The sequence below is a fragment of the Nerophis lumbriciformis genome, linkage group LG20 (assembly GCF_033978685.3).
Source record: "Nerophis lumbriciformis linkage group LG20, RoL_Nlum_v2.1, whole genome shotgun sequence".
In the NCBI taxonomy this organism is placed as follows: domain Eukaryota; kingdom Metazoa; phylum Chordata; class Actinopteri; order Syngnathiformes; family Syngnathidae; genus Nerophis; species Nerophis lumbriciformis.
This window is the reverse complement of record NC_084567.2, coordinates 42,210,001-42,236,500: the sequence shown is the minus strand read 5'-3', so window position 1 is coordinate 42,236,500 and position 26,500 is coordinate 42,210,001. Positions and strand designations below refer to the sequence as shown.

The following is a 26,500-nucleotide window of genomic DNA, read 5'->3' as shown; positions in this document are numbered from 1 at the left end:
TCGTGAATGGTTGGTAGCTGTTATATATATATATATGTATATATATATATATATATGAAATACTTGACTTGGTGAATTCTAGCTGTAAATATACTCCTCCCCTCTTAACCACGCCCCCAACCACGCCCCCCGCACCCACCCCCCACCTCCCGAAATTGGAGGTCTCAAGTATGTTTGTTGTTGTCGCACTGCAGTCTCTGCAAAATAAACACCGCCTGAGCACTCCAGCCTGATGGTGACTGGAGCCCCGTCACCCTCACCCTTCAGAGGTGTGGATGCAGGACCTGAGCCAAACCCGTGACCTTTCACCCCCGCACACTAGTGGGGAAGCAAAACAGTTTAAATAGGATCATCTTTAAAGCTGATTAATGAAATATTGGGCATTAATGCTGATGTGCGGAGGAACAGCTGCTCACTGGACGCCAGCCAACAGCTCGACTGCCAGCATTTGTGACTTTGGGCTTTTGCAGAGACTAAAACTGAAAGGTTTGGTTCGGTCATAGTGTCAGACAGGATATTGCTGCAAAATAAACAATTGTCAAAATTAGAAAATATGCTTTTGATTCACTCAAAGATTGTTATGAAGCTGAGATGGGTGAATTTGTTGTCTAGAACTTCAAAGTACTGAACTAGAGATGGTGATCATGTACGATAAGGCAGTTCTTTACAGGCTACATTGGATTTTAATTCCCCACCTAACTCCATTTCAAAGTTTTTTTCACACTTTTTGAACAATTGTTATACTTTTTTTAATCAATATTAACAGAATCCAAACATGCATTTGCATATCGTCCTATGTTTTGATCCCAGTACAACTGGTTTGTTAGAATAATTATGTATACGTTATCACACAACTCTTATGCTTAAAGGCCGTTGCTATAGTTAGTATCAATTGTGCTGAAGTTGTACTTTTCTATCCGTGCAAAAGGACAACTTGCAATCTTGGATTGCGAAAACAAAAGGTATAAAGTAGATACAAAATGTACCATAGTAGCAATATACAATTGTGGAAGTCGTGCCGTTTTTAACAAAGTTTTAATGCACATAGGTTTTTATCAAAGTCTTTCTTCTGCAGAATGTGACCTTTCAGTCACGTCCAGTGTGGTTTTCGTCCTGGTCGTGGAACTGTGGACCAGCTCTATAGTCTCGGCAGGGTCCTTGAGGGTGCATGGGAGTTTGCCCAACCAGTCTACATGTGCTTTGTGGACTTGGAGAAGGCATTCGACCGTGTCCCTGGGGAAGTCCTGTGGGGAGTGCTCAGAGAGTATGGGGTATGGCGGTCCGCTCACTGTATGATCAGTGCCAGAGCTTGGTCCGCATTGCCGGCAGTAAGCCGGACACGTTTTCCAGTGAGGGTTGGACTCCGCCAAGGCTACCCTTTGTCACCCATTCTGTTCATAACTTTTATGAACAGAATTTCTAGGCGTTGAGGGGATCCGGTTTGATGGCTCCAGGATTAGGTCTCTGCTTTTTGCAGATGATGTGGTCCTGATGGCTTCATCTGGCCAGGATCTTCAGCTCTCACTGGATCGGTTCGCAGCCGAGTGTGAAGCGACTGGGATGAGAATAAGCATCTCCAAGTCCGAGTCCATGGTTCTTGCCCAGAAAAGGGTTTAGTGCCATCCCTGGGTTGGGGAGGAGACCCTTCCCCAAGTGGAGGAGTTCAAGTACCTCAGAGTCTTGTTCATGAGTGAGGGAAGAGTGGATGGTGAGATCGGTGCGGCGTCTTCAGTAATGCGGATGCTGTATCGATCCGTTGTGGTGAAGAAGGAGCTGAGCCAGAAGGCAAAGCTCTCAATTTACCGGTCGATCTACGTTCCCATCCTCACCTATGGTCATGAGCTTTGGGTTATGACTGAAAGGACAAGATCACGGGTACAAGCGGCCGAAATGAGTTTCCTCCGCCGGGTGGTGGGTCTCTCCCTTAGAGATAGGGTGAGAAGCTCTGTCATATGGGAGGAACTCAAAGTAAAGCTGCTCCTCCACATGGAGAGGAGCCAGATGAGGTGGTTCGGGCATCTGGTCAGGATGCCACCCGAACGCCTCCCTAGGAAGGTGTTTAGGGTACGTCCGACCGGTAGGAGGCCACGGGGAAGGCCCAAGACACGTTGGGAAGACTATGTCTCCCGGCTGGCCTGGGAACGCCTCGGGATCCCCCGGAAAGAGCTGGACGAAGTGGCTGGGGAGAGGGAAGTCTGGGCTACTCTGCTTAGGTCGATGGATGGATGGTGTTTATTCGTGAAGAAACTGTTCTCTGACCTCAAACAAATGTCCTTCTGGCTGAATGGACTTTGTTAAAGTCTTCCAAGAACTTGTTCAGCGAAGGTCATATTGTACACTTTATCCTCTAACAACCAGCATCCTTTGCAGTGGATATTTGTTTTTGCTCGATTTATTTCATTAGAAAATGAAATGCTAAAACACGGGAGGTTAAATTGTTCATTGGAGTGTCACTCACTGGAATTGTAACGCCTTGCATCTTTAATTTAAAAGTTGCGCGTTAACATTTATGTCCAATGTCCACTGAACAGAAATGGCCAATTAAACATGGTGCTTACAGTTCAGTGTCATAAAATGAAAACAATAATAACAAACAAAAAAAGAGCGGCATGGGAAGTAAAAAGCATGTTTTGTTCCAGTTGGATGTGTTTTATTAGACAAAGCAAAGTGCATCCATAAAACGTGGTTGTTTTTTTTTAATAGCATCAGGATCGGAATGCAAACAAAGCCATCTGTAGGTTCTTGGAATAATCTAACGAAGAGATCGGAATTAACAGTCCACAAAATCATTAAACTAAGGAAAAAAATCCCAGTTACACTGAACCTCACTTGCCTGTACTGGCACGTTTATACACATTTACACCCATGCTTTGGGGTATTTATGGGAAAAATAGCCACATCGCATTTGTACCAATAGCACGTTCCTTGCATACTTGGGCGGTTGATCAGTTTTGTCAAAAATGTTTCTTATCATTTCTATGCAGATGATATTCGACTGTTATGCTCGTTCATTGATTCAGAGTTTCACTTGTTATCTGAGTTCTTGGAGTGTATTTAAAAATGGGTTATCCTCAAATTTCATCCATCCATCCATCCATCTTCTTCCGCTTATCCGAGGTCGGGTCGCGGGGGCAGCAGCCTAAGCAGGGCAGCACAGACTTGAGGCTAACAGCTAATATAGACACTTACATCATGTGTTGTTTTCATTATAACACTTATATAAGACTTTTAAATCCATTTTGATAGTAGGCTAATATAAATAATATAGACACTTACATGATGTGTTGTTTCCATTATAACACTTCTATGAGACTTTTAAAGTCATTTTGATAGTAGGCTAATATAGACACTTACATCATGTGTTGTTTTCATTATAACACTTATATAAGACTTTTAAATCCATTTTGATAGTAGGCTAATATAGACACTTACATCATGTGTTGTTTTCATTATAACACTTATATAAGACTTTTAAAGTCATTTTGATAGTAGGCTAATATAGCTAATATAGACACTTACATCATGTGTTGTTTTCATTATAACACTTATATAATACTTTTAAATCCATTTTGATAGTAGGCTAATATAGCTAATACAGACACTTACATCATGTGTTGTCTTCATTATAACACTTATATAAGACTTTTAAAGTAATTTTGATAGTAGGCTAACATAGCTAATATAGACACTTACATCATGTGTTGTTTCCATTATAACACTTATATAAGACTTTTAATTCCATTTTGATAGTAGGCTAATATAGACACTTACATCATATGTTGTCTTCATTATAACACTTATATAAGACTTTTAAAGTCATTTTGATAGTAGGCTAACATAGCTCATATAGACACTTACATCATGTGTTGTTTCCATTATAACACTTATATAAGACTTTTAAAGTAATTTTGATAGTAGGCTAATATAGACACTTACATCATGTGTTGCCTTCATTATAACACTTATATAAGACTTTTAAAGTCATTTTGATAGTACGCTAATAGAGCTAATATAAACACTTACATCATGTGTTGTCTACATTATAACACTTATATAATACTTTTAAAGTCATTTTGATAGTAGGCTAACAGCTAATATAGACACTTACATCATGTGCTGTTTTCATTATAACACTTCTATAAGACTTTTAAATCCATTTTGATAGTAGGCTAATATAAATAATATAGACACTTACATCATGTGTTGTTTTCATTATAACACTTATATAAGACTTTTAAAATCATTTTGATAGTAGGCTAATATAGACACTTACATCATGTGTTGTTTCCATTATAACACTTATATAAGACTTTTAAAGTCATTTTGATAGTAGGCTAATATAGACACTTACATCATGTGTTGTTTTCATTATAACACTTATATAAGACTTTTAAAATCATTTTGATAGTAGGCTAATATAGACACTTACATCATGTGTTGTTTCCATTATAAGACTTATATAAGACTTTTAAAGTCATTTTGATAGTAGGATAACAAAGCTAATATAGACACTTACATCATGTGTTGTTTTCATTATAACACTTATATAATACTTTTAAATCCATTTTGATAGTAGGCTAATATAGCTAATATAGACACTTACATCATGGGTTGCCTTCATTATAACACTTATTTAAGACTTTTAAAGTCATTTTGATAGTAGGCTAATATCGCTAATATAAACACTTACATCATGTGTTGCCTTCATTATAACACTTATATAAGACTTTTAGAGTCATTTTGATAGTAGGCTAACATAGCTCATATAGACACTTACATCATGTGTTGTTTCCATTATAACACTTATATAAGACTTTTTAAGTCATTTTGATAGTAGGCTAATATAGACACTTACATCATGTGTTGCCTTCATTAAAACACTTATATAAGACTTTTAAAGTCATTTTAATAGTAGGCTAACATAGCTAATATAGACACTTGCATCATGTGATGCCTTCATTATAACACTTATATAAGACTTTTAAATCCATTTTGATTGTAGGCTAATACAGACACTTACATCATGTGTTGCCTTCATTATAACACTTATATAATACTTTTAAAGTCATTTTGATAGTAGGCTAACATAGCTAATACAGACACTTACATCATGTGTTGCCTTCATTATAACACTTATATAAGACTTTTAAAGTCATTTTGATAGTAGGCTAATATAGCTAATATAGACACTTACATCATGTGTTGTTTTCATAATAACACTTATATAATACTTTTGAATCCATTTTGATAGTAGGCTAATATATCTAATATAGACACTTATATCATGTGTTGCCTTCATTATAACACTTATATAAGACTTTTAAATCCATTTTGATTGTAGGCTAATACAGACACTTACATCATGTGTTGCCTTCATTATAACACTTATATATGACTTTTAAAGTCATTTTGATAGTAGGCTAATATAGACACTTACATCATGTGTTGCCTTCATTATAACACTTATATAAGACTTTTAAATCCATTTTGATAGTAGGCTAATACAGACACTTACATCATGTGTTGCCTTCATTATAACACTTATATAAGACTTTTAAAGTCATTTTGATAGTAGGCTAATATAGACACTTACATCATGTGTTGCCTTCATTATAACACTTATATACGACTTTTAAAGTCATTTTGATAGTAGGCTAACATAGCTAATATAGACACTTACATCATGTGTTGTTTTCATTATAACACTTATATAATACTTTTAAATCCATTTTGATAGTAGGCTAATATAACTAATATAGACACTTACATCATGTGTTGTTTTCATTATAACACTTATATAAGACTTGTAAATCCATTTTGATAGTAGGCTAATATAGACACTTACATCATGTGTTGCCTTCATTATAACACGTATATAAGACTTTTAAAGTCATTTTGATAGTAGGCTAATATAGCTAATATAGACACTTACATCATGTGTTGTCTTCATTATAACACTTATATAAGACTTGTAAAGTCATTTTGATAGTAGGCTAATATAGCTAATATAGACACTTACATCATGTGTTGCCTTCATTATAACACTTCTATAATACTTTTAAATCCATTTTGATAGTAGGCTAATATAACTAATATAGACACTTACATCATGTGTTGTTTCCATTATAACACTTATATAAGACTTTTAAAGTCATTTTGATAGTAGGCTAATATAGACACTTACATCATGTGTTGCCTTCATTATAACACTTATATAAGACTTTTAAAGTCATTTTGATAGTAGGCTAATATAGACACTTACATCATGTGTTGCCTTCATTATAACACTTATATAAGACTTTTAAAGTCATTTTGATAGTAGGCTAACAAAGCTAATATAGACACTTACATCATGTGATGCCTTCATTATAACACTTATATAAGACTTTTAAAGTCATTTTGATAATAGGGTAATATAGACACTTACATCATGTGTTGTTTTCATTATAACACTTATATAAGACTTTTAAAGTCATTTTGATAGTAGGCTAATATAGACACTTACATCATGTGTTGCCTTCATTATAACACTTATATAAGACTTTTAAATCCATTTTGATTGTAGGCTAATAAAGACACTTACATCATGTGTTGCCTTCATTATAACACTTATATAAGACTTTTAAAGTCATTTTGATAGTAGGCTAATATAGACACTTACATCATGTGTTGCCTTCATTATAACACTTATATAAGACTTTTAAAGTCATTTTGATAGTAGGCTAATATAGACACTTACATCATGTGTTGCCTTCATTATAACACTCATATAAGACTTTTAGAGTCATTTTGATTGTAGACTAATATAGACACTTACATCATGTGTTGTCTTCATTATAACACTTATATAAGACTTTTTAATTTTTTTGCAGCTCCAGACAGATTTGTTTTGTATTTTTGGTCCAATATGGCTTTTTCAACGTTTCGGGTAGCCGACCCTTGGACTAAGTTATCAGATGAATCTGCAGGGCAAAATAAAAAAAATAAAAAAAATAAAAAAATAAAAAAATAAAAATAAAAATAACAAAATTAAAAAAAATGTACAGTTAATTTTATTATTATGCATTTTATTTCTTAGGGACACAAATGGCGCCGTTTTGTTGGAACGGACCCTTTATCTTGTTAAAGGTCCCACCCCATCACAACAAGAATGAAGTGTGTGTTTGTTCATGGTGCGCTGTACCTTTAAGAGCTGCAATCCCTAGCCCATCCCAGAAAGGATGGACACGTTAGGATGAACAGAGCTGGAGAGAGGAATAAAGAAAGAGAGGAAGAAAACAGAAAGAGGAAGTTGCTTTACAAAAACAGAACGGGACAGACAGCTCCAGTCTTGGCAGCGAGCTGGAGACGGTTCGACTTAGCGGGGACAGGAAGCGCTTATCTCTCCATCTCCTCCATGGCGCTGTGAGGCGTCTATGTCTGTCAGTCAATCAGGACGGCAGGCGAACGCCAATCCTCCAGTCTCTGTCCGCTCACGCTGATGACTTCCCTGTGTGGTGTGTCCACAGATGGCCAACCTCGTGACATCGCTGTGCTGTGTGGTTCTGGCCGCCGTGGTGGTCGCCTACGCGCAGAAGCGCAGTCAGCTTGGTGAGTACACATTTTACGTCCACTTTGACCCGGCGTATCACATGTTTCCAGTCAATACATATGACTCCACTTTTGTTGCAAGACATCCACTCTGTCTTCTCTATCCTCAAGTTTAGTGCTATCCAAATACTGTTTGTCTGCCTTCACACTGCAAAAACTGAAATCTAAGTAAGATGAAATATGTCAAATGAGGGTGATATTTGCTTATTTTCTGTCTGATGAAATAATTCTTCTCACTAAGCAGATTTTATGTTAGAGTGTTTTACTTGTTTTAAGTGTTCTAAATGATCTCAGTAAGATATTACAGCTTGTTGCTGAGATGTGATGAGCTATATTGAGTAAAACATGCTTGAAAGTAGAATATCAAGTGTTGCAAAGTTGTGTCATCAACAGAGGTGGGTAGAGTAGCCAGAAATTGTACTCAAGTAAGAGTACTGTTACTTTAGAGATGTATTACTCAAGTAAAAGTAAGGAGTAGTCACCCAAATATTTACTTAAAAGTAAAAAGTATGTTGTGAAAAAACTACTCAAGTACTGAGTAACTGATGAGTAACATACACACACATATCATATATATATATATATATATATATATATATATATATATATATATATATATATATATATATATACATATATATATATATATATATATATATATATATATATATATATATATATACATACATATACACACACATATATACATATACCGTATTTTCCGCACTATAAGGCGCACCGGATTATTAGCCGCACCTTCTATGAATTACATATTTCATAATTTTGTCCACCAATAAGCCGCCCCGGACTAAAAGCCGCGCCTACGCTGCGCTAAAGTGAATGTCAAAAAAACGCTGCGCTAAAGTGAATGTCAAAAAAACGCTGCGCTAAAGTGAATGTCAAAAAAACAGTCAGATAGTTCAGTCAAACTTTAATAATATATTGAAAACCAGCGTTCTAACAACTCTGTCCCAAAATGTACGCAAATGTGCAATCACAAACATAGTAAAATTCAAAATGGTGTAGAACAATAGCAACATAATGTTGCTCGAACGTTAATGTCACAACACACAAAATAAACATAGCGCTCACCTTCTGAAGTTATTCTTCATTCGTAAATCCTTCGAATTCTTCGTCTTCGGTGTCCGAATTGAAAAGTTGGGCGAATACGGGATCCAAAATGGCCGGTTCCGTCTCGTCGAAGTCACCGGAGTCAGTGTCACTGTTGTCCAGCAGTTCTGTGAATCCTGCCTTCCGGAAAGGTCGGACCACAGTTGTGACCGAAACTATCTGCCCAGGCATTTACGATCCACTGGCAGATGTTGGCGTATGTCGACCGGCACTATCTGCCCGTCTTAGTGAAGGTGTGTTCGCCTTCGGAGCTGTGTGAAAAAAGCCACCCGGCCTCTTCGCGTAAACTTCCCTTAACCACTCGCTCATCTTTTCTTCATCCATCCATCCCTTCGAGTTAGCTTTTATGATGACGCCGGCTGGAAAGGTCTCTTTTGGATGGGTGGAAGTTAGCATGGCAAGCTAGAACCACAGTGAAGGATGACTTCTCATTCCCTGTGGAGCGAATATTCACCGTACGTGCTCCCGTTCCACAGTGCGGTTCAGTTGCTGTGAAATACGGTAGTAATCCGTGTGCGGATGGAGAGATTGCGTCTTTTTATGAACCGGATCGTTTTGTAGGAGCCATTTTGTGGTCTTTACAGATGTAAACAGGAAATGAAACGTACGGTGATATCCGCGCGTTTTTTCTTCTTCTTCCGGGGGCGGGTGAAGCGCTTCCTGTTCTATGGGGGCGGGTGAAGCGCTTCCTGTTCTATGGGGGCGAGTGCTTTCCTTGGCGGTTGCTTGCGTAGAAGAAGAAGCGCTTCCTGTTCTACCGGGAAAAAAGATGGCGGCTGTTTACCGAAGTTGCGAGACCGAAACTTTATGAAAATGAATCGTAATAAAGCGCACCGGGTTATTAGGCGCACTGTCAGCTTTTGAGAAAAATTGTGGTTTTTAGGTGCGCCTTATAGTGCGGAAAATACGGTATATATATATATATATATACATATATATATATATATATATATATATATATATATATATATATGTATATATATAAGTATATATATATATATATATATATATATATATATATGTATATATAAATTGATATATACAGTATATAATTTATATTTATTTATTTTGCCGTTTTTGTTTACATGTTAAAGGTGTTTTAATGAATATACATGCATGTTTAACACATATAGATTCCTTTCTTTCATGAAGACAAGAATATAAGTTGGTGTATTACCTGATTCTGATGACTTGCATTGATTGTAATCAGACAGTAGTGATGATAGCGTCCACGTTTTCAAATGGAGGAGAAAAAAAGTTCCTCCTTTCTGTCTAATACCACATGAAAGTGGTTGGTTTTTGGCATCTTATTTGTCCAGCTTCCATATTCGTTTTTATACATTTTACAAGAAATACATTGGCGGCAAACTCCGTAGCCTGCTAGCTTGTTTGCGCTGGCTTTCGGAGACTCTTATTTTGAAAGCGCATGCGCGATGGAGCGGCACTTTTATTGTGAAGACAGGAACTGTACAGTCAGTCTTTAGGCTTTTGACGGGATGTACGGTTGAAATAAAAAAGTGTCTTTTTTCCTTCACACTTTTGATTGATTGATTGGAACTTGTATTAGTAGATTGCACAGTACAGTACATATTCCGTACAATTGACCACTAAATGGTAACACCCCAATAAGTTTTTCAACTTGTTTAAGTCAGGTCATGTGACCGCCTGGCTCTGTTTGATTGGTCCAACGTCACCAGTGACTGCATCTGATTGGTGGAACGGAGTGACACGTCACCAGTGACTGTATTTGTTGAAACGCAGGCACTTTGAAGGTCTGTCTGACAGACCAAAACAAACAAAGCGTGCATTAACAGATCGATAAAAATTAGTAGCGAGTAGCGAGCTGAATGTAGATAAAAGTAGCGGAGTAAAAGTAGTGTTTCTTCTCTATAAATATACTCAAGTAAAAGTAAAAGTAAGTTGCATTAAAACTACTCTTAGAAGTACAATTTATCCCAAACGTTACTCAAGTAGATGTAACGGAGTAAATGTAGCGCGTTACTACCCACCTCTGTATATATGTTGCACTAATTGACTGAAAGAGCACGCACTTGGCGCGATGATGTCATGTTATCGATAGAAAAATGCATTTTTAGACAATATGATTTGCCTGAGCGGCTAGGAGACCCCGAGAGTAACAAGCGCTTGCCTTGTTGCCTTTCCATTAAGAACAATAAACTAGTTTTTAGTATAAGTTTGCTGGTTTCAAGAAATGTAATGCAGAACGCATATCATTATGTCAAGATAATGGCACTAGCATTTACTTCATTTAAGAATATTTTTCAACATATTGAGCAAAAAAGGTCTCTTTTTTGTTTTTTCTACCAAGAAAAGTGCACTTGTTATTAGTGAAAATTGTCATGTCTGTGTAATCATGTTTTGTCTTAGTCATGTTTTGTTTAGTTTCTGGCTTTTCACTCCCTTGTCTTGTTTCCATTAGTTTCACCTGTTCCACGTTTGGACTCATTGTGCACTCTTGTTTATCACCATAGCAACCCATTAGTTTTCAACCTGTCACGTCACGCACCTGTTTCACGTTTTGAGTCACGCACCTGTTTTTCGTTAATCATGTCTGTAGTATTTAAGTTCAGTGTTTTCAGTTTGTCTTTCTGGTGACATCTCCACATTTATGCTTCTGCACACTCTCCACACACCCTTAAGACCTTTGCTGCTATTTTTTTCATGTCCATCGTTCACGCTGATCCTTTTTGTCCATGCCAAGTAAGTTTTGTTTATTATTGCCACAGTTAGTGTGTTTTGTTGTTCATAGTTTTTGCCTTTGTGCAAGAGTTTGGTTTCATAGTTTGTTCTCCGCCATTGTGCGCGCCTTTTGTTTACTTCCTGATTTTGTAGTTTAAATAAAAATGTATCTTAATTCCCGTCTCGCCCGAGCCAACTTTCCGTTGCCTTCGAGAAAAACTAAACCCCAGGACCAAGTCATGACAAGAATATACTTATTTTAAGCTATTTTGGGGTTCATTGAAGTTAGCTAATTTGACTTGTTTTGGAAAGTCTTGACAAGCCAAATGTTCTTGTTCTATTGGCAGATAATTTTGCTTAGTTCAAATAAAATACTCCTCATTTTTGTATTTTTTTTTTCTATTTTTTTTTAACACTGACTTTTTGCAGTGCATGGGTTTATCCTACCGTGCATCACAAAGCTTTTGCACACACTTCATTACTGACTTAAAGTGTGGCGTTAACAGTAACAATAGTAAACAAAAACAGAATGCTGGACGACAGCAAAGACTACAGCGTCAATCATTTCGAAGATTGTCTGGTCATACTCTCTCTGATTGGTCAAAAGCCCCACACGTGACGACAGGGCGCCATGCTGGGGACCAACTCAGTACTCTCTCCATAGCACAGGTGTCGAACTTAATGCCCGGGGGCCAAATCTTGCCGCAATAGCCTGGACATAATATGCCTTAATAAAATGATTAATCTTTTTTTTACTAAATATATTTATTCCCCCTTTTTTTTTTTTTAATTAAAAATCATGTACTGCATGCAATTGCATATCTTTTAAAAATTCAATATTATCCAAATTAAAATATTGTATTATAAGTTATTCCAAAAAATATTTTATTTAAATATCTGCTTGACTTATTATTTCAAAAGAAATGATCAATCAAATTGTAGACTGTAAAATTGACAAAAGATTTTACGGTTAATTTCCGCCGACTGAGTTTTTAACCGTAAAATTAACTTTTGTACTGTTTTTTTTTCATATATGGTAAGACAGTCTGGTGTGCCGTGAGAAATTATCTAATTTCACCTATTTGGGTTAAAAATATTTTTTTGCAAACCAGTAGTTATAATCCGCAAATAATGTGTTGTTGTTGAGTGTCTGTACTGTCTGGAGATCGGCAGACCTACCGCGTAATACTCTTCCATATCAGTAGGTGGCAGCAGGTAGCTAATTGCTTTGTAGATGTCGGAAACCGCGGGAGGCAGTGTGCAGGTAAAAAGGTGTCTAATGCTTGAACCACAAATAAACAAAAGGTGTCCCTAAGAAAAGGCATTGAAGCTTAGGGAAGGCTAAGCAGAACAAAACTAAAACTGAACTGGCTACAAAGTAAACAAAAACAGAATGCTGGACGACAGCAAAGACTTACTGTGGAGCAAAGACGATATACATCCAAACATGACGTGACAATCAACAATGTCCCCGCAAAGAAGGATAAATACAACTGAAATATTCTTGATTGCTAAAACAAAGCAGGTGTGGGGAATATCGCTCAAAGGAAGACATGAAAACTGCTACAGGAAAATACAAAAAAAAGAGAAAAAGCCACCAAAATAGGAGCGCAAGACAAGAAGTAAAACACTACACACAGGAAAACAGCAAAAAAGTCCAAATAAGTCAGGGTGTGATGTGACAGGTGGTGACAGTACACCTACTTTGAGACAAGAGCTATAGTGATGCATGCTTGGTTATGCTTGAAAGTCATAAAAAAATTGCACACTCGGCTGAAAAAAAGGTTGAAAAACACCGGAGTAGAGTTCAGTTGGGGATTTCTTGGAAATGCATCCAACAAAGAAGACAGTCATGACCACGAGCATGTCACAGATTATGGCCATCGCTGAGATCTTCATGACGAGGAAGGAGACCACGTCGGGACCAACTCCACTCTTAGTTCTCACAATATGCACAATTGTGAGTGTTGGCATGGAAGTTCATTTGTCACTTGACTTTGAGGAACGAGCGCCAGGGGCTGCTTGGCCAACGACTTGAAGTCAGCTGACTCAGAGAAGGCAGTTAATGGAGTCAGTGAGTTCACTGCGATGCGCCGTCCTCACCACAGATAAACAAACCACCCTGTAGACAAAACAATGTCAAAAAAACATACCTGGGGATGTCCCGATCAGGGCCGGCCCGTGGCATAAGCCGTATAGGCAAATGCTAAGGGCGTCGTCCATCAGGGGGCGCCACGCCAGTGCCACAAATGTTGGAGAAAAAAAAAAAGTTGGTACTATTATTTCTAAATACAAAAAATAATCCCACTTTAATTAAAATGCAAAGTAAAGCCTATTTAATAGAAATATTATTTGTTACAACATTACGCCCCCCTCATCCCCCCGCACGGTGCGCCCCCTCCCTTCCCGTATCATGACTCTTTGTGGACGTCACCACATCAAAAAATCAACACAAGATGTCAAAACGGCCAAAACTGTCAGGTGCCCAGGGAAGAAAAAAGAGAAAAGAGGAGGAGGAGAAACGAGAAAAGACAGAGTTAGCAGGTAGCTAACGTTAGCCTACATGAAATTATTTGTCTGTTACAGAATGTGATAGTAACCTGGCTTTTTAGCATTAAGCTAATGTTACATGATTCGGCAATTGCTAATCAATAAATAGCTAGTTCTGTTTTAACGTCGGGTTAATATTGTGGAGGGGGCTAAATTGTTATGGAAAATAATAATGTAACGTTAGGTAATTGCAGTACTCCCACCTTACATTCCTCAGGGACATTTGTATTAGATCTTTTAAGCAGGTGTTTTTTGTTTACATTGTTATTGCCTTCTGGATAGCTAATGTTTGCCCTGCAGGTAATAGTCACTTTTCCACCCCTTTATATATTAGGTATAGTTGTAAGTAAAAAAAAAAAAAGGTCAAAGACAAAGCTATTCGGTTTCTTGTGAGTATATACACTTCACTGCCGATGTGGGGGGGCGCCACCTAAAATCTTGCCTAGGGCGCCAGATTGGTTGCACACAGGTTACACTGACGGTGGTCATATAAAACAACTTTAACACTCTTACTAATAATGCGCCACAGTTTGAACCAAAACCAAACAAGAATGACAAACACATTTCGGGAGAACATCTGCACCTTAACACAACATAAACACAACAGAACAAACACCCAGAATCCCATGCAGCCCTGACTCTTCCGGGCTACATTATACACCCCTCCTACCACCAAACCCCGCCCCCACCCCAACCCTGCTCCCTCACACATCAACCCCCCCCCCTCTCTGTGCGTTGGTTGAGGTGGGCGGGGTTTGGTATAATGTATCCCGGAAGAGTTAGGGCTACATGGGATTCTGGGTATTTGTCCTGTTGTGTTTATGTTGTGTTACGGTGCAGATGTTCTCCCGAAATGTGTTTGTCATTCTTGTTTGGTGTGGGTTCACAGTGTGGCGCATTATTAGTAAGAGTGTTAAAGCTTTCAAATTCCACATAAAGGTGTGGGCAGCGTGTCTGAGACCCCTGGTTTATACATAGCACAAAGCAAAAACAAACTTTGTATGTGTTGTTATATCATTTAAAATTTCAAAAAATTGTTGCGGCTCCCATTATTTTCTATAATTTGTGAAACTGGTCAAAATGGCTCTTTGACTGGTAAAGGTTGCCGACCCCTGCTCTATAGCAAGTAACTAAATTAAACACAATAGTATCCTATTATACTTCAAATTTGCTAGAACTGAATCAGATGATGTGGTATTGGATGCTATTGTAAATTGAAACTGTTTGGATGCCACCGAAGTCTCAGAGCTGTGTGTTTTTCAGTTTTGTTGTGTTTTATTGCAATGTAGGTTTTAGGTTTGTATAATATATAAGTTCATCATATTTGACTTTTAAGTCTATTTTTAAGGTCTATTCAGGTGTACTGGAGAGGAGGCTACGCCGGATAGTCGAACCTCGGATTCAGGAGGAACAGTGTGGTTTTCGTCCTGGTCGTGGAACTGTGGACCAGCTCTATACTCTCGGCATGGTCCTTGAGGGTGCATGGGAGTTTGCCCAACCAGTCTACATGTGCTTTGTGGACTTGGAGAAGGCATTCGACCGTGTCCCTCGGGAAGTCCTGTGGGGAGTGCTCAGAGAGTATGGGGTATCGGACTGTCTGATTGTGGCGGTCCGCTCCCTGTATGATCAGTGTCAGAGCTTGGTCCGCATTGCCGGTAGTAAGTCGGACACGTTTCCAGTGAGGGTTGGACTCCGCCAAGGCTGCCCTTTGTCACCCATTCTGTTCTGAACTTTTATGGACAGAATTTCTAGGCGCAGTCAAGGCGTTGAGGGGATCTGGTTTGGTGGCTGCAGGATTAGGTCTCTGCTTTTTGCAGATGATGCGGTCCTGATGGCTTCATCTGGCCAGGATCTTCAGATCTCACTGGATCGGTTCGCAGCTGAGTGTGAAGCGACTGGGATGAGAATCAGCACCTCCAAGTCCGAGTCCATGGTTCTCGCCCGGAAAAGGGTGGAATGCCATCTCCGGTTTGGGGAGGAGATCTTGCCCCAAGTGGAGGAGTTCAAGTACCTCGGAGTCTTGTTCACGAGTGAGGGAAGAGTGGATGGTGAGATCGACAGGCGGATCGGTGCGGCGTCTTCAGTAATGCGGATGCTGTATCGATCCGTTGTGGTGAAGAAGGAGCTGAGCCGGAAGGCAAAGCTCTCAATTTACCGGTCGATCTACGTTCCCATCCTCACCTAAGGTCATGAGTTTGGGTTATGACCGAAAGGACAAGATTACGGGTACAAGCGGCCCAAATGAGTTTCCTCCGCCGGGTGGCAGGGCTCTCCCTTAGAGATAGGGTGAGAAGCTCTGTCATCCGGGGGGAGCTCAAAGTAAAGCCGCTGCTCCTCCACATGGAGAGGAGCCAGATGAGGTGGTTCGGGCATCTGGTCAGGATGCCACCCGAGCGCCTCCCTAGGGAGGTGTTTAGGGCACGTCCGACCGGTAGGAGGCCGTGGGGAAGACCCAGGACACGTTGGGAAGACTATGTCTCCCGGCTGGCCTGGGAACGCCTCGGGATCCCCCGGGAGGAGCTGGACGAAGTGGCTGGGGAGAGGGAAGTCTGGGCTTCCCTGCTTAGGCTGCTGCCCCCGCGACCCGACCTCGGATAAGCGGAAGAAGATGGATGGATGGATGGATGGATGTTTCTACTGGATTATAGCTATATTGCAAGTCTTCACTTTGAATATGGAGTTTGTATTCTCATGCGCAGCGAATGGCATGATTAATCACATACGCAGACACAACAAGCCTTATCTTTTGTTGTTTGTTTGTTTCAATCGTGTTTTGTCTTTCAACTTTCGCCGTATCTGCCCTTTTCCTTCCCTCTATGACTCGCCTCTTGATCTCATTCTGATTCCGAGATTTACCACAAACTCCCTCGTCCAATTTCATGTTTCTAATGGGTTTTCTTTCACGGTTTAATTTCAAAGCACAACAAGAATACCAATTGAGAAAGTGAATTTTAAAAATAATCAATGGAAATGATGGTGGAAAAAAAGGGACCTAACAGTTAGTTCTTCTTTGCAATTGTTGGAAGAGTTGATTTCTAAATAGGTTGGATTCATTCTTAGTTCACAGTCACTAACTTTAGAGATTTTTTGTGTGCAGAACACGATGCAGTTGTATTTAGTTGCATTCCAATTTTGTTAGTTTAATATAGCAATTTAAATCTAAAAAAAATAATGTTCAATATTGATGAACGTATGCCTTTTTTGATCACTTAATTAGAACAGTGCTATTTCACACAGACCTGGGCCTAAATATTTAGACTGTGTCTTATTGGTGAATATTACTCTTAGAAGTAGAGTACTTAGTGTTTCTATACCACTGCATGTTTACAACTAAAATAACAAACTCATGGATTTACCTTAAATCCATGCAAACTGTTTCGGATTGTGTTTTGCTGTGTTTCATAGTGACACCCTGAATATACACGATGGGGATGGCATGGCGAAATTGGGAGAGTGGGCGTGCCAGCAACCTGAGGTGATATAAAACAACTTTAACACTCTTACTAATAATGCGCCACACTTTGAAACAAAACCAAGCAAGAATGACAAACACATTTCGGGAGAACATCTGCACCTTAACACAACATAAACACAACAAAACAAACACCCAGAATCCCATGCAGCCCTGACTTTTCCGGGCTACATTATACACCCCTGCTACCAACAAACCCCGCCCCCCCCCCCCCCCCCCCCCCCCCGCCCCCCCTCCCCCACACACCTCTGTGCGTCGGTTGAGGTGGGCGGGGTTTGGTAGCGGGGGTGTATAATGTATCCCGGAAGAGTTAGGGCTGCATGGGATTCTGGGTATTTGTCCTGTTGTGTTTATGTTGTGTTATGGTGCAGATGTTCTCCCAAAATGTGTTTGTCATTCTTGTTTGGTGTGGGTTCACAGTGTGGTGCATTATTAGTAAGAATGTTAAAGTTTTTCTACGGCAACTCTGGTCTGGAGGCACAAAACTCCTCCTCCTTACCTAACACACTCCGGTAACTTGGGACACCCTGAACTGTTTGTTACAGCAGTAATGCTACTTTTTATAGCAACGCTTTTGCCCCACACTTGACAAATTACGGTTGTCTGTTCGACCGCCAGACAATGGACCCCGTGCTGTTTTTCTTAGGAATTGATTATTCCTCCATTTGTTACCAGATTCGCACCTTCTTTCTCTTGTATTACCACTCGCACCGCTCCGCTAGCATCACAGCTAACGTAAGCCATGCTGCTACCTCTCTGCTCGGGGAGGGCGTATACGTATGTGACGTATGATGTGACGTATGTAAGAAGGTGTGCTTGCTGTCTATGAGAAGGAGACACAGGAAAGAGTGGGAAGAGCCTGCAGTGTAATGTCCGCAGCTAAAAGCAACTGCGTGAAAACGTATACTCCGATATCACGATATAGTCATTTTATATATCGCACAGAGACAAACCCGCGATTTATCACGTATATCGATATATCGCCCAGCCCTACCTTGAAGGTAGAAAAGCGCTATACAAGTACCGTATTTTTCGGACTATAAGTCGCTCCGGAGTATAAGTCGCACCGGCCGGAAATGCATAATAAAGAAGGAAAAAAACATATATAAGTCGCACTGGAGTATAAGTCAAATTTTTGGGGGAAATGTATTTGATAAAAGCCGACACCAAGAATAGACATTTGAAAGGCAATTTAAAATAAATCAAGAATAGTGAACAACAGGCTGAATAAGTGTACGTTATATGAGGCATAAATAACCAACTGGTATGTTAACGTAACATATTATGGTAAGAGTCATTCAAATAACTATAACATATAGAACATGCTATACGTTTACCAAACAATCTGTCACTCCTAATCGCTAAATCCCATGAAATCTTATACGTCTAGTCTCTTACGTGAATGAGATCAATAATATTATAATGTGTTCATCATTTCACACATAAGTCGCTCCTGAGTATAAGTCGCACCCCCGGCCAAACTATGAAAAAAACTGCGACTTATAGTCCGAAAAATATGGTATAACCCATTTACGTGGTATCTACATACTTTTTGATCTCTCCAGTGCAAACATACTTGCCAACCCTCCCGGATTTTCCGGGAGACTCCCGAAATTCAGCGCCTCTCCCGAAAACCTCCCGGGACAAATATTTTCCCGAAAATCTCCCGAAATTCAGGCACACGATATAGACAGCGTACCTGCCCAATCACGTTATAACTGTAGAACGGTCGAGGGCGAGTTCTCGGTTTCTTATGTGGGTTTATTGTTAGGCAGTTTCATTAACGTCCTCCCAGCCGCGGCAACAACACACAACAACAGCATTTCGTCTACCATAAAGCAGTTCGTCTGCCGTAAACAGCAATGTTGTGACACTCTTAAACAGGACAATACTGCCATCTAGTGCATTTGATGAAAGCACTTTTGTGCGTGCCACAAAGCAATGCATCATCAGTGAGGGCGTTCAGCATGGTTAGAAAAATAGTGACAAATAGAACAAGGATGGACAATTCAACCCTTAACTCAACAATGAGTAGATGAGTGTTATGTGTGTGTATATGTGTAAATAAATGAACACTGAAATTCAAGTATTTATTTTATATATCTATATATATATATATATATATATATATATATATATATATATATATATATATATATATATATATATATATATATATATATATGAAATACTTGACTTAGTATTTCTTATATATATATATATATTAGAGATGCGCGGTTTGCGGGCACAACCGCGGAGTCCGCGGATTATCGCGGATCGGGCGGATGAAATTAAAAAAAAAAGGATTTTATCCGCGGGTCGGGTCGGGCGGTTGAAATAATAAAAAAAAAGATTTTAAATAGATTCATGCGGGTGATATACATAGTTAAATGTTGTTACCCACGTACGAAAAACGAGCAGGCACCTGCAGCATATGCCACAACAGAAGAAAAAAAAAAAAAAATAGATGGACACTTTTACGGAGCGGAGAAGGGACGCCTCGCCGGGGTCCGGGACCGAGGCCCCTTCCCCCGAGAGGGCCCCACCGGGAGCCGTAGCTGAGGCGATTCGCGAGAAGGGCCCGACGCACGTCCAGGGTCACCACCGCGCCCACCGCACCGACACCCCGCCTCGTCCGCCTTCGCCGCGGCCGGCGTCACGCGCAGCAGGTAAGCAGCTTACCTGCCCGCCACCCCCGTGGCCGGGGGCTCGTAACAGGGGTCACTCCGCGCGCTCCGCCCGCGCAGCTTACCTGCCCGCCACCCCTGTTGCCGGGGGCGCGTAACAGGGGTCACTCCGCGCGCAGTGCGCTCACGAAAGGGGTGGGGCTCACCCTGGTTGATATAGACAGCAGGACGGTGGCCATGGAAGTCGGAACCCGCTAAGGAGTGTGTAACAACCCACCTGCCGAATCAACTAGCCCTGAAAATGGATGGCGCTGGAGCATCGGGCCCGTACCCGGCCGCTTGGAGGTGCGCTCAGCGCGGCTCCCATATGATTGCGCACTGGTGTGCGTCTGGGCCGTGACAGCGTGGCACGCGAATGTCTGTGCTGCATTGGATCAGTCTCCTTTCTTTAACAGGCAAAAGCTTTATAACCTCACATCGTCTATATTAGATATATAACAACGGGCGGGTGCGGGCGGATGCGGTTCTGATTAAATGTTAGGTCGGGTGGATGGCGGGTGGTTGACGACTTTCTGATGCGGTTGCGGATGAAATAATTGCCTATCCGCGCATCTCTAATATATATATATATGTATATATATAAAATACTTGACTTGGTGAATCCTAGCTGTAAATATACTCCTCCCTTCTTAACCACGCCCCCAACCACGCCCCCCACCCCCCCACCTCCTGAAATCGGAGGTCTCAAGGTTGGCAAGTATGAGTGCAAAGCAATCATACGTGACTTGTGAATGTTGTTTATATTCCTGCATTGAGATTCCTCTACACTTGACCTGACGTCGGTCCACAAAACTCCACTCCGGCATAAGCAAAACATTATCGGAACATTTGGTAGTTTGCTTTGTTTTCTCCTGTGAAAAATACGGACGGTAGATTGACAAGTCCTCTTTGTGCCAGAACAGCGTTTTAGTGTGTGAGGCGTGTGGTGACATCATCCTGCATGCTGACTGAGACGTTATTTATGGGACGTCCATATCCTGATTGAGAGATGAATGATTCCACTCACAATCATAGCCTCCATCTCTCTCTCTCTCTTAATGTCCTCCTGCTCATCCTCATGTCCCTTCTATTCCGAATGTAACCCACATTTTTAATTTCCTTACTGCTATTTCTTAAATATTATTCTCTTTCTCTATCTAAATCAGACCTGGGCAAATTAAGGTCCGGGGGCCACATGCTGCCCGTTGAGCTTTTCAATCAAATAATTGTTTTATATCTTTAAGATGGAACGTGTAGCTGCCATTATGATGTGCATTCATCTTTTCTAATGACCGTAAGTCTTCAACTATACTAAGTCTTTCAATGGTTGGAATATGCGCTTATGGATGATGTACCAGTTACTATGGTAATCTAATTAGTTACTATGGTCATCTAATTACCGTATTTTTCGGACTCTAAGTCGCAGTTTTTTTCATAGTTTGGCCGGGGGTGCGACTTATACTCAGGAGCGACTTATGTGTGAAATGATTAACACATTAGCGTTAAATATCAATTAATATTATTGATCTCATTCACGTAAGAGACTAGACGTATAAGATTTATATATATATATATATATATATATATATATATATATATATATATATATATATATATATATATATATATATATATATATATATATTTATATATATACATACATATATATATGTATTTATGTCCATATATATATGTATATATATATATATATATATATATATATATATATATATATATATACAAACCCCGTTTCCATATGAGTTGGGAAATTGTGTTAGATGTAAATATAAACAGAATACAATGATTTGCAAATCTTTTTCAACCCATATTCAGTTGAATGCACTACAAAGACAATATATTTAATGTTCAAACTCAAAAACTTTATTTTTTCTTTGCAAATAATTATATATATATATATATATATATATATATATATATATATATATATATATATATATATATATATATATATATATGTATGTGTGGGAAAAAAAATCACAAGACTACTTCATCTCTACAGGCCTGTTTCATGAGGGGGGGTACCCTCAATCATCAGGAGATTTTAATGGGAGCATTCACATACCATGGTTTATATAGGGCACAGAGTGGGTGGGTACAGGCTGGCGTAGGGGCGTGGTGATTGGCTCATGTGTTACCTAGGAGGTGTTTCCGTCTGTGGCGGCATGCTGATACAATTTCGCTGCGCTTGTTGAGGGATGACAGGTCTGGACGGTAAATAATAAACAGTTTCTCTTTCAAGCATAGGTTGCATCTTTTATTACCACTATTGTAAGGTGTGCTGGATGCAAGAATTTGCCATGTTATTGAATATTCAACATTATTGTCTTTGAGGTCCCAAATGTGTTTGCTGAGTTCTGTGGTATTCCGCAGGTTTTGGTTCCTGAAAGAAGCCTTGTGATTGTTCCATCTGGTTTTAAACTCTCCCTCGGTTAATCCTACATATGTGTCGGATGTGTTAATGTCCTTGCGTGTTACCTTAGATTGGTAAACAACTGATGTTTGTGAGCACCCCCCGTTGAGAGGGCAATCAGGTTTCTTGCGGCAGTTGCAGCCTTTGTTGGTTTTGGGGTCGCTCTGTCCGGGGGCCGACGGCTCATTTGCAATTGTTTTGTTGTGGTTTGAGATAATTTGTCGTATATTGTTCATACAGCTGTAGCTCAATTTAATGTTGTTCTTGTTGAATACTTTTCTTAGGGTGTTGTCTTTGGGAAAGTGTTTGTCAATCAGATTGAGGAATTTGTGTCCAATGTTAGTTGAGACGTTTTTGCTGTATGGGGGGTTGTACCAGATGATGTCGTTTCGTTTTCTGTTCTTTTTTGGCTGGTTTCCTGGCGTGGGTTCATAGGTGAGGGTGAAATTGTATCCGCTTTCATCAAGGGCTTTTTGGTACGGGGGAGTTGCTTGGTCAAATTCAGCTTTGCTAGATGACAGCATCGATAGCCTTTTATTAATTACGGTAGGTATTCTTTTCGTGGTGGTGGGTGGGTGGTTGCTGTCATGGTGCACGTATTGTGTTGGGTTTCGTGAATGGTTGGTAGCTGTTATTTCTCAGGTTGAAAGTGACGTCAAGGAAGTTGACGGTTTGCTTGTTGGCTTCAATCGTGATCCGTAGGCCGTTCTCTTTGAAAATTTGGCATATGCGCTTCTTGGTATTCTCGCTGCTCCATGGTATGTGAATGCTCCCATTAAAATCTCCTGATGATTGAGGGAACCCCCCCCCTCATGAAACAGGCCTGTAGAGATGAAATAGTCTTGTGATTTTTTTCCCCACACATACATATATATATATATATATATATATATATATATATATATATATATATATATATATATTTATATATATATATATATATATATATATATATATATATATATATATATATATATATATATATATATATATATATATATATATACATACATATATATGTGTATTTATGTCCATATATATGTATATATATATATATATATATATATATATATATATATATATATATATATATATATATATATATATATATATATATACAAACCCCGTTTCCATATGAGTTGGGAAATTGTGTTAGATGTAAATATAAACAGAATACAATGATTTGCAAATCCTTTTCAACCCATATTCAGTTGAATGCACTACAAAGACATGATATTTAATGTTCAAACTCAAAAACTTTATTTTTTCTTTGCAAATAATAATAATATATATATATATATATATATATATATATATATATATATATATATATATATATATATATATATATATATATATATATATATTTATATTTATATTTATGTTTGTATATATAAATATATATATTTATGTTTTATATAAATAAGTTCATATATATATATATATATATATATATATATATATATATATATATATATATATATATATATCTACTTTTATATATACTATATATAATAGAAAGTACTTTATTGATCCCCGGGGAAATCTAGCAAATATCAGATATATCAGATTGTAGGTGGGTTTATTTTGTACCCTCCGTGTTCATATTTCACTGTTTGTTGCATTTTTGTTGCGTTTCACTTGATTGTAAAATATGTCGATCGAAAGGGGGTGTGACGTTCATATTTTATCAATATTCAGTGTTTTATCGTTCATAGAAAATTTGAAAATGTCATTACGTTTTTTAAGGCCGTCTGTCATAACGTTTTTAGCATTCAATCAGACATTATTGTGAGGTTTTGTATTAGTGTTCCTAAAGTAGATATACCAGCCCCCAGACACATTTTCTTCTCTAAATGTGGCCCCCGAGTCAAAATAATTGCCCAGTCCTTATCTAAATCACCCTTTACTCCATTTATTTCTCCTCCTATGCTCCCATGTCTCACTTGGTCGGCGGGCTTGTCAACAGTGCATTTATCAGCCATGACATCATGTGCTGCAGACACCACCACGTCTGCATGTTGCTGCGTGTTTTCCATCTGCTGTCGGGGTCATGGAGAAAGAAGCCGGGCGTGGTGCAAACAAAGAAGGACTAATTATGTGCTATTAAAGCTATTACAGCGGTGTTTATTATTTACAGTAAGTGTTTAACACCGTCCAAAACAATGCATGGGATCCGCCCTTTTTGAGTAGCTCGTAACGTGGTGAAATAAATCATTTGAGTATTTTTTTTTGCAGTTTTATTCATGACAACTAAGTCGCAACTAAGTCATGCACAGAAATGGAAGTGATTTAATAATAACAGCGATGGCATTCGACATGGGAATTACACCACCGAGCAGCTCTCTTTGTCATAATGCTGTGCTGTCACAACATTCTGCAAATTCCATCCATCCATCCATCTTCTTCCGCTTATCCGAGGTCGGGTCGCGGGGGCAGCAGCCTAAGCAGAGAAGCCCAGACTTCCCTCTCCCCAGCCACTTCGTCCAGCTCTTCCTGTGGGACCCCGAGGTGTTCCCAGGCCAGCCGGGAGACATAGTCTTCCCAACGTGTCCTGGGTCTTCCCCGCGGCCTCCTACCGGTCGGACGTGCCCTAAACACCTCCCTAGGGAGGCGATCGGGTGGCATCCTGACCAGATGCCCGAACCACCTCATCTGGCTCCTCTCCATGTGGAGGAGCAGCGGCTTTACTTTGAGCTCCTCCCGGATGACAGAGCTTCTCACCCTATCTCTAAGGGAGAGCCCCGCCACCCGGCGGAGGAAACTCATTTCGGCCGCTTGTACCCGTGATCTTGTCCTTTCGGTCATAACCCAAAGCTCATGACCATAGGTGAGGATGGGAACGTAGATCGACCGGTAAATTAAGAGCTTTGCCTTCCGGCTCAGCTCCTTCTTCACCACAACGGATCGATACAGCGTCCGCATTACTGAAGACGCCGCACCGATCCGCCTGTCGATCTCACGGTCCACTCTTCCCTCACTCGTGAACAAGACTCCGAGGTACTTGAACTCCTCCACTTGGGGCAAGATCTCCTCCCCAACCCGGAGATGGCACTCCACCCTTTTCCGGGCGAGAACCATGGACTCGGACTTGGAGGTGCTGATTCTCATCCCAGTCGCTTCACACTCGGCTGCGAACCGATCCAGTGAGAGCTGATAATCATGGCCAGATGAAGCCATCAGCACCACATCATCTGCAAAAAGCAGAGACCTAATCCTGCAGCCAACAAACCAGATCCCCTCAACGCCTTGACTGCGCCTAGAAATTCTGTCCATAAAAGTTATGAACAGAATCGGTGACAAAGGGCAGCCTTGGTGGAGTCCAACCCTCACTGGAAACGTGTCCGACTTACTACCGGCAATGCGGACCAAGCTCTGGCACTGATCATCAGTTCCGATCCGGGCAGCCATTCTTCCCAATCACACCTCTCCAGGTTTCACTGTCGCTGCCAACATGAGCATTGAAGTCCCCCAGTAGAACGAGGGAATCACCCGGGGGAGCACTCTCAAGTACTCCCTCGAGTGAATCCAAAAAGGGTGGGTACTCTGAGTTGCGGTTTGGCGCGTAAGCGCAAACTACAGTCAGGACCCGTTCCCCCACCCGAAGGCGGAGGGAAGCTACCCTCTCGTCCACCGGGTTGAACTCCAACGTACAGGCTCTGAGCCGGGGGGAAACAAGAATTGCCACCCCAGCCCGTCGCCTCTCACTGCCGGCAACGCCAGAGTGGAAGAGAGTCCAGCCCCTCTCGAGAGAACTGGTTCCAGACCCCTTGCTGTGCGTCGAAGTGAGTCCGACTATATCTAGCCGGAACTTCTCCACCTCGCGCACTAGCTCAGGCTCCTTCCCCCCCAGCAAGGTGATGTTCCACGTCCCAAGAGCTAGCCTCTGTAGTCGAGGATCGGACCGCCAAGTGCCCTGCCCTCGGCTGCCGCCCAGCTCACATCACACCCGACCTCTAT

The 26,500-nt window shown here is 40.1% G+C and overlaps 1 protein-coding gene across 1 annotated transcript in view; it reads left to right on the top strand.

Annotated features, from left to right (window-relative positions):
* cntfr (ciliary neurotrophic factor receptor) overlaps positions 1-26,500 on the top strand; it is an 850,210-nt gene that overhangs the window by 324,748 nt on the left and 498,962 nt on the right. The window contains exon 3 of the mRNA XM_061980911.2: positions 7,509-7,590. Coding sequence (XP_061836895.1) covers positions 7,509-7,590 — 82 coding nt within the window. The remainder of the gene's footprint in view (positions 1-7,508; positions 7,591-26,500) is intronic.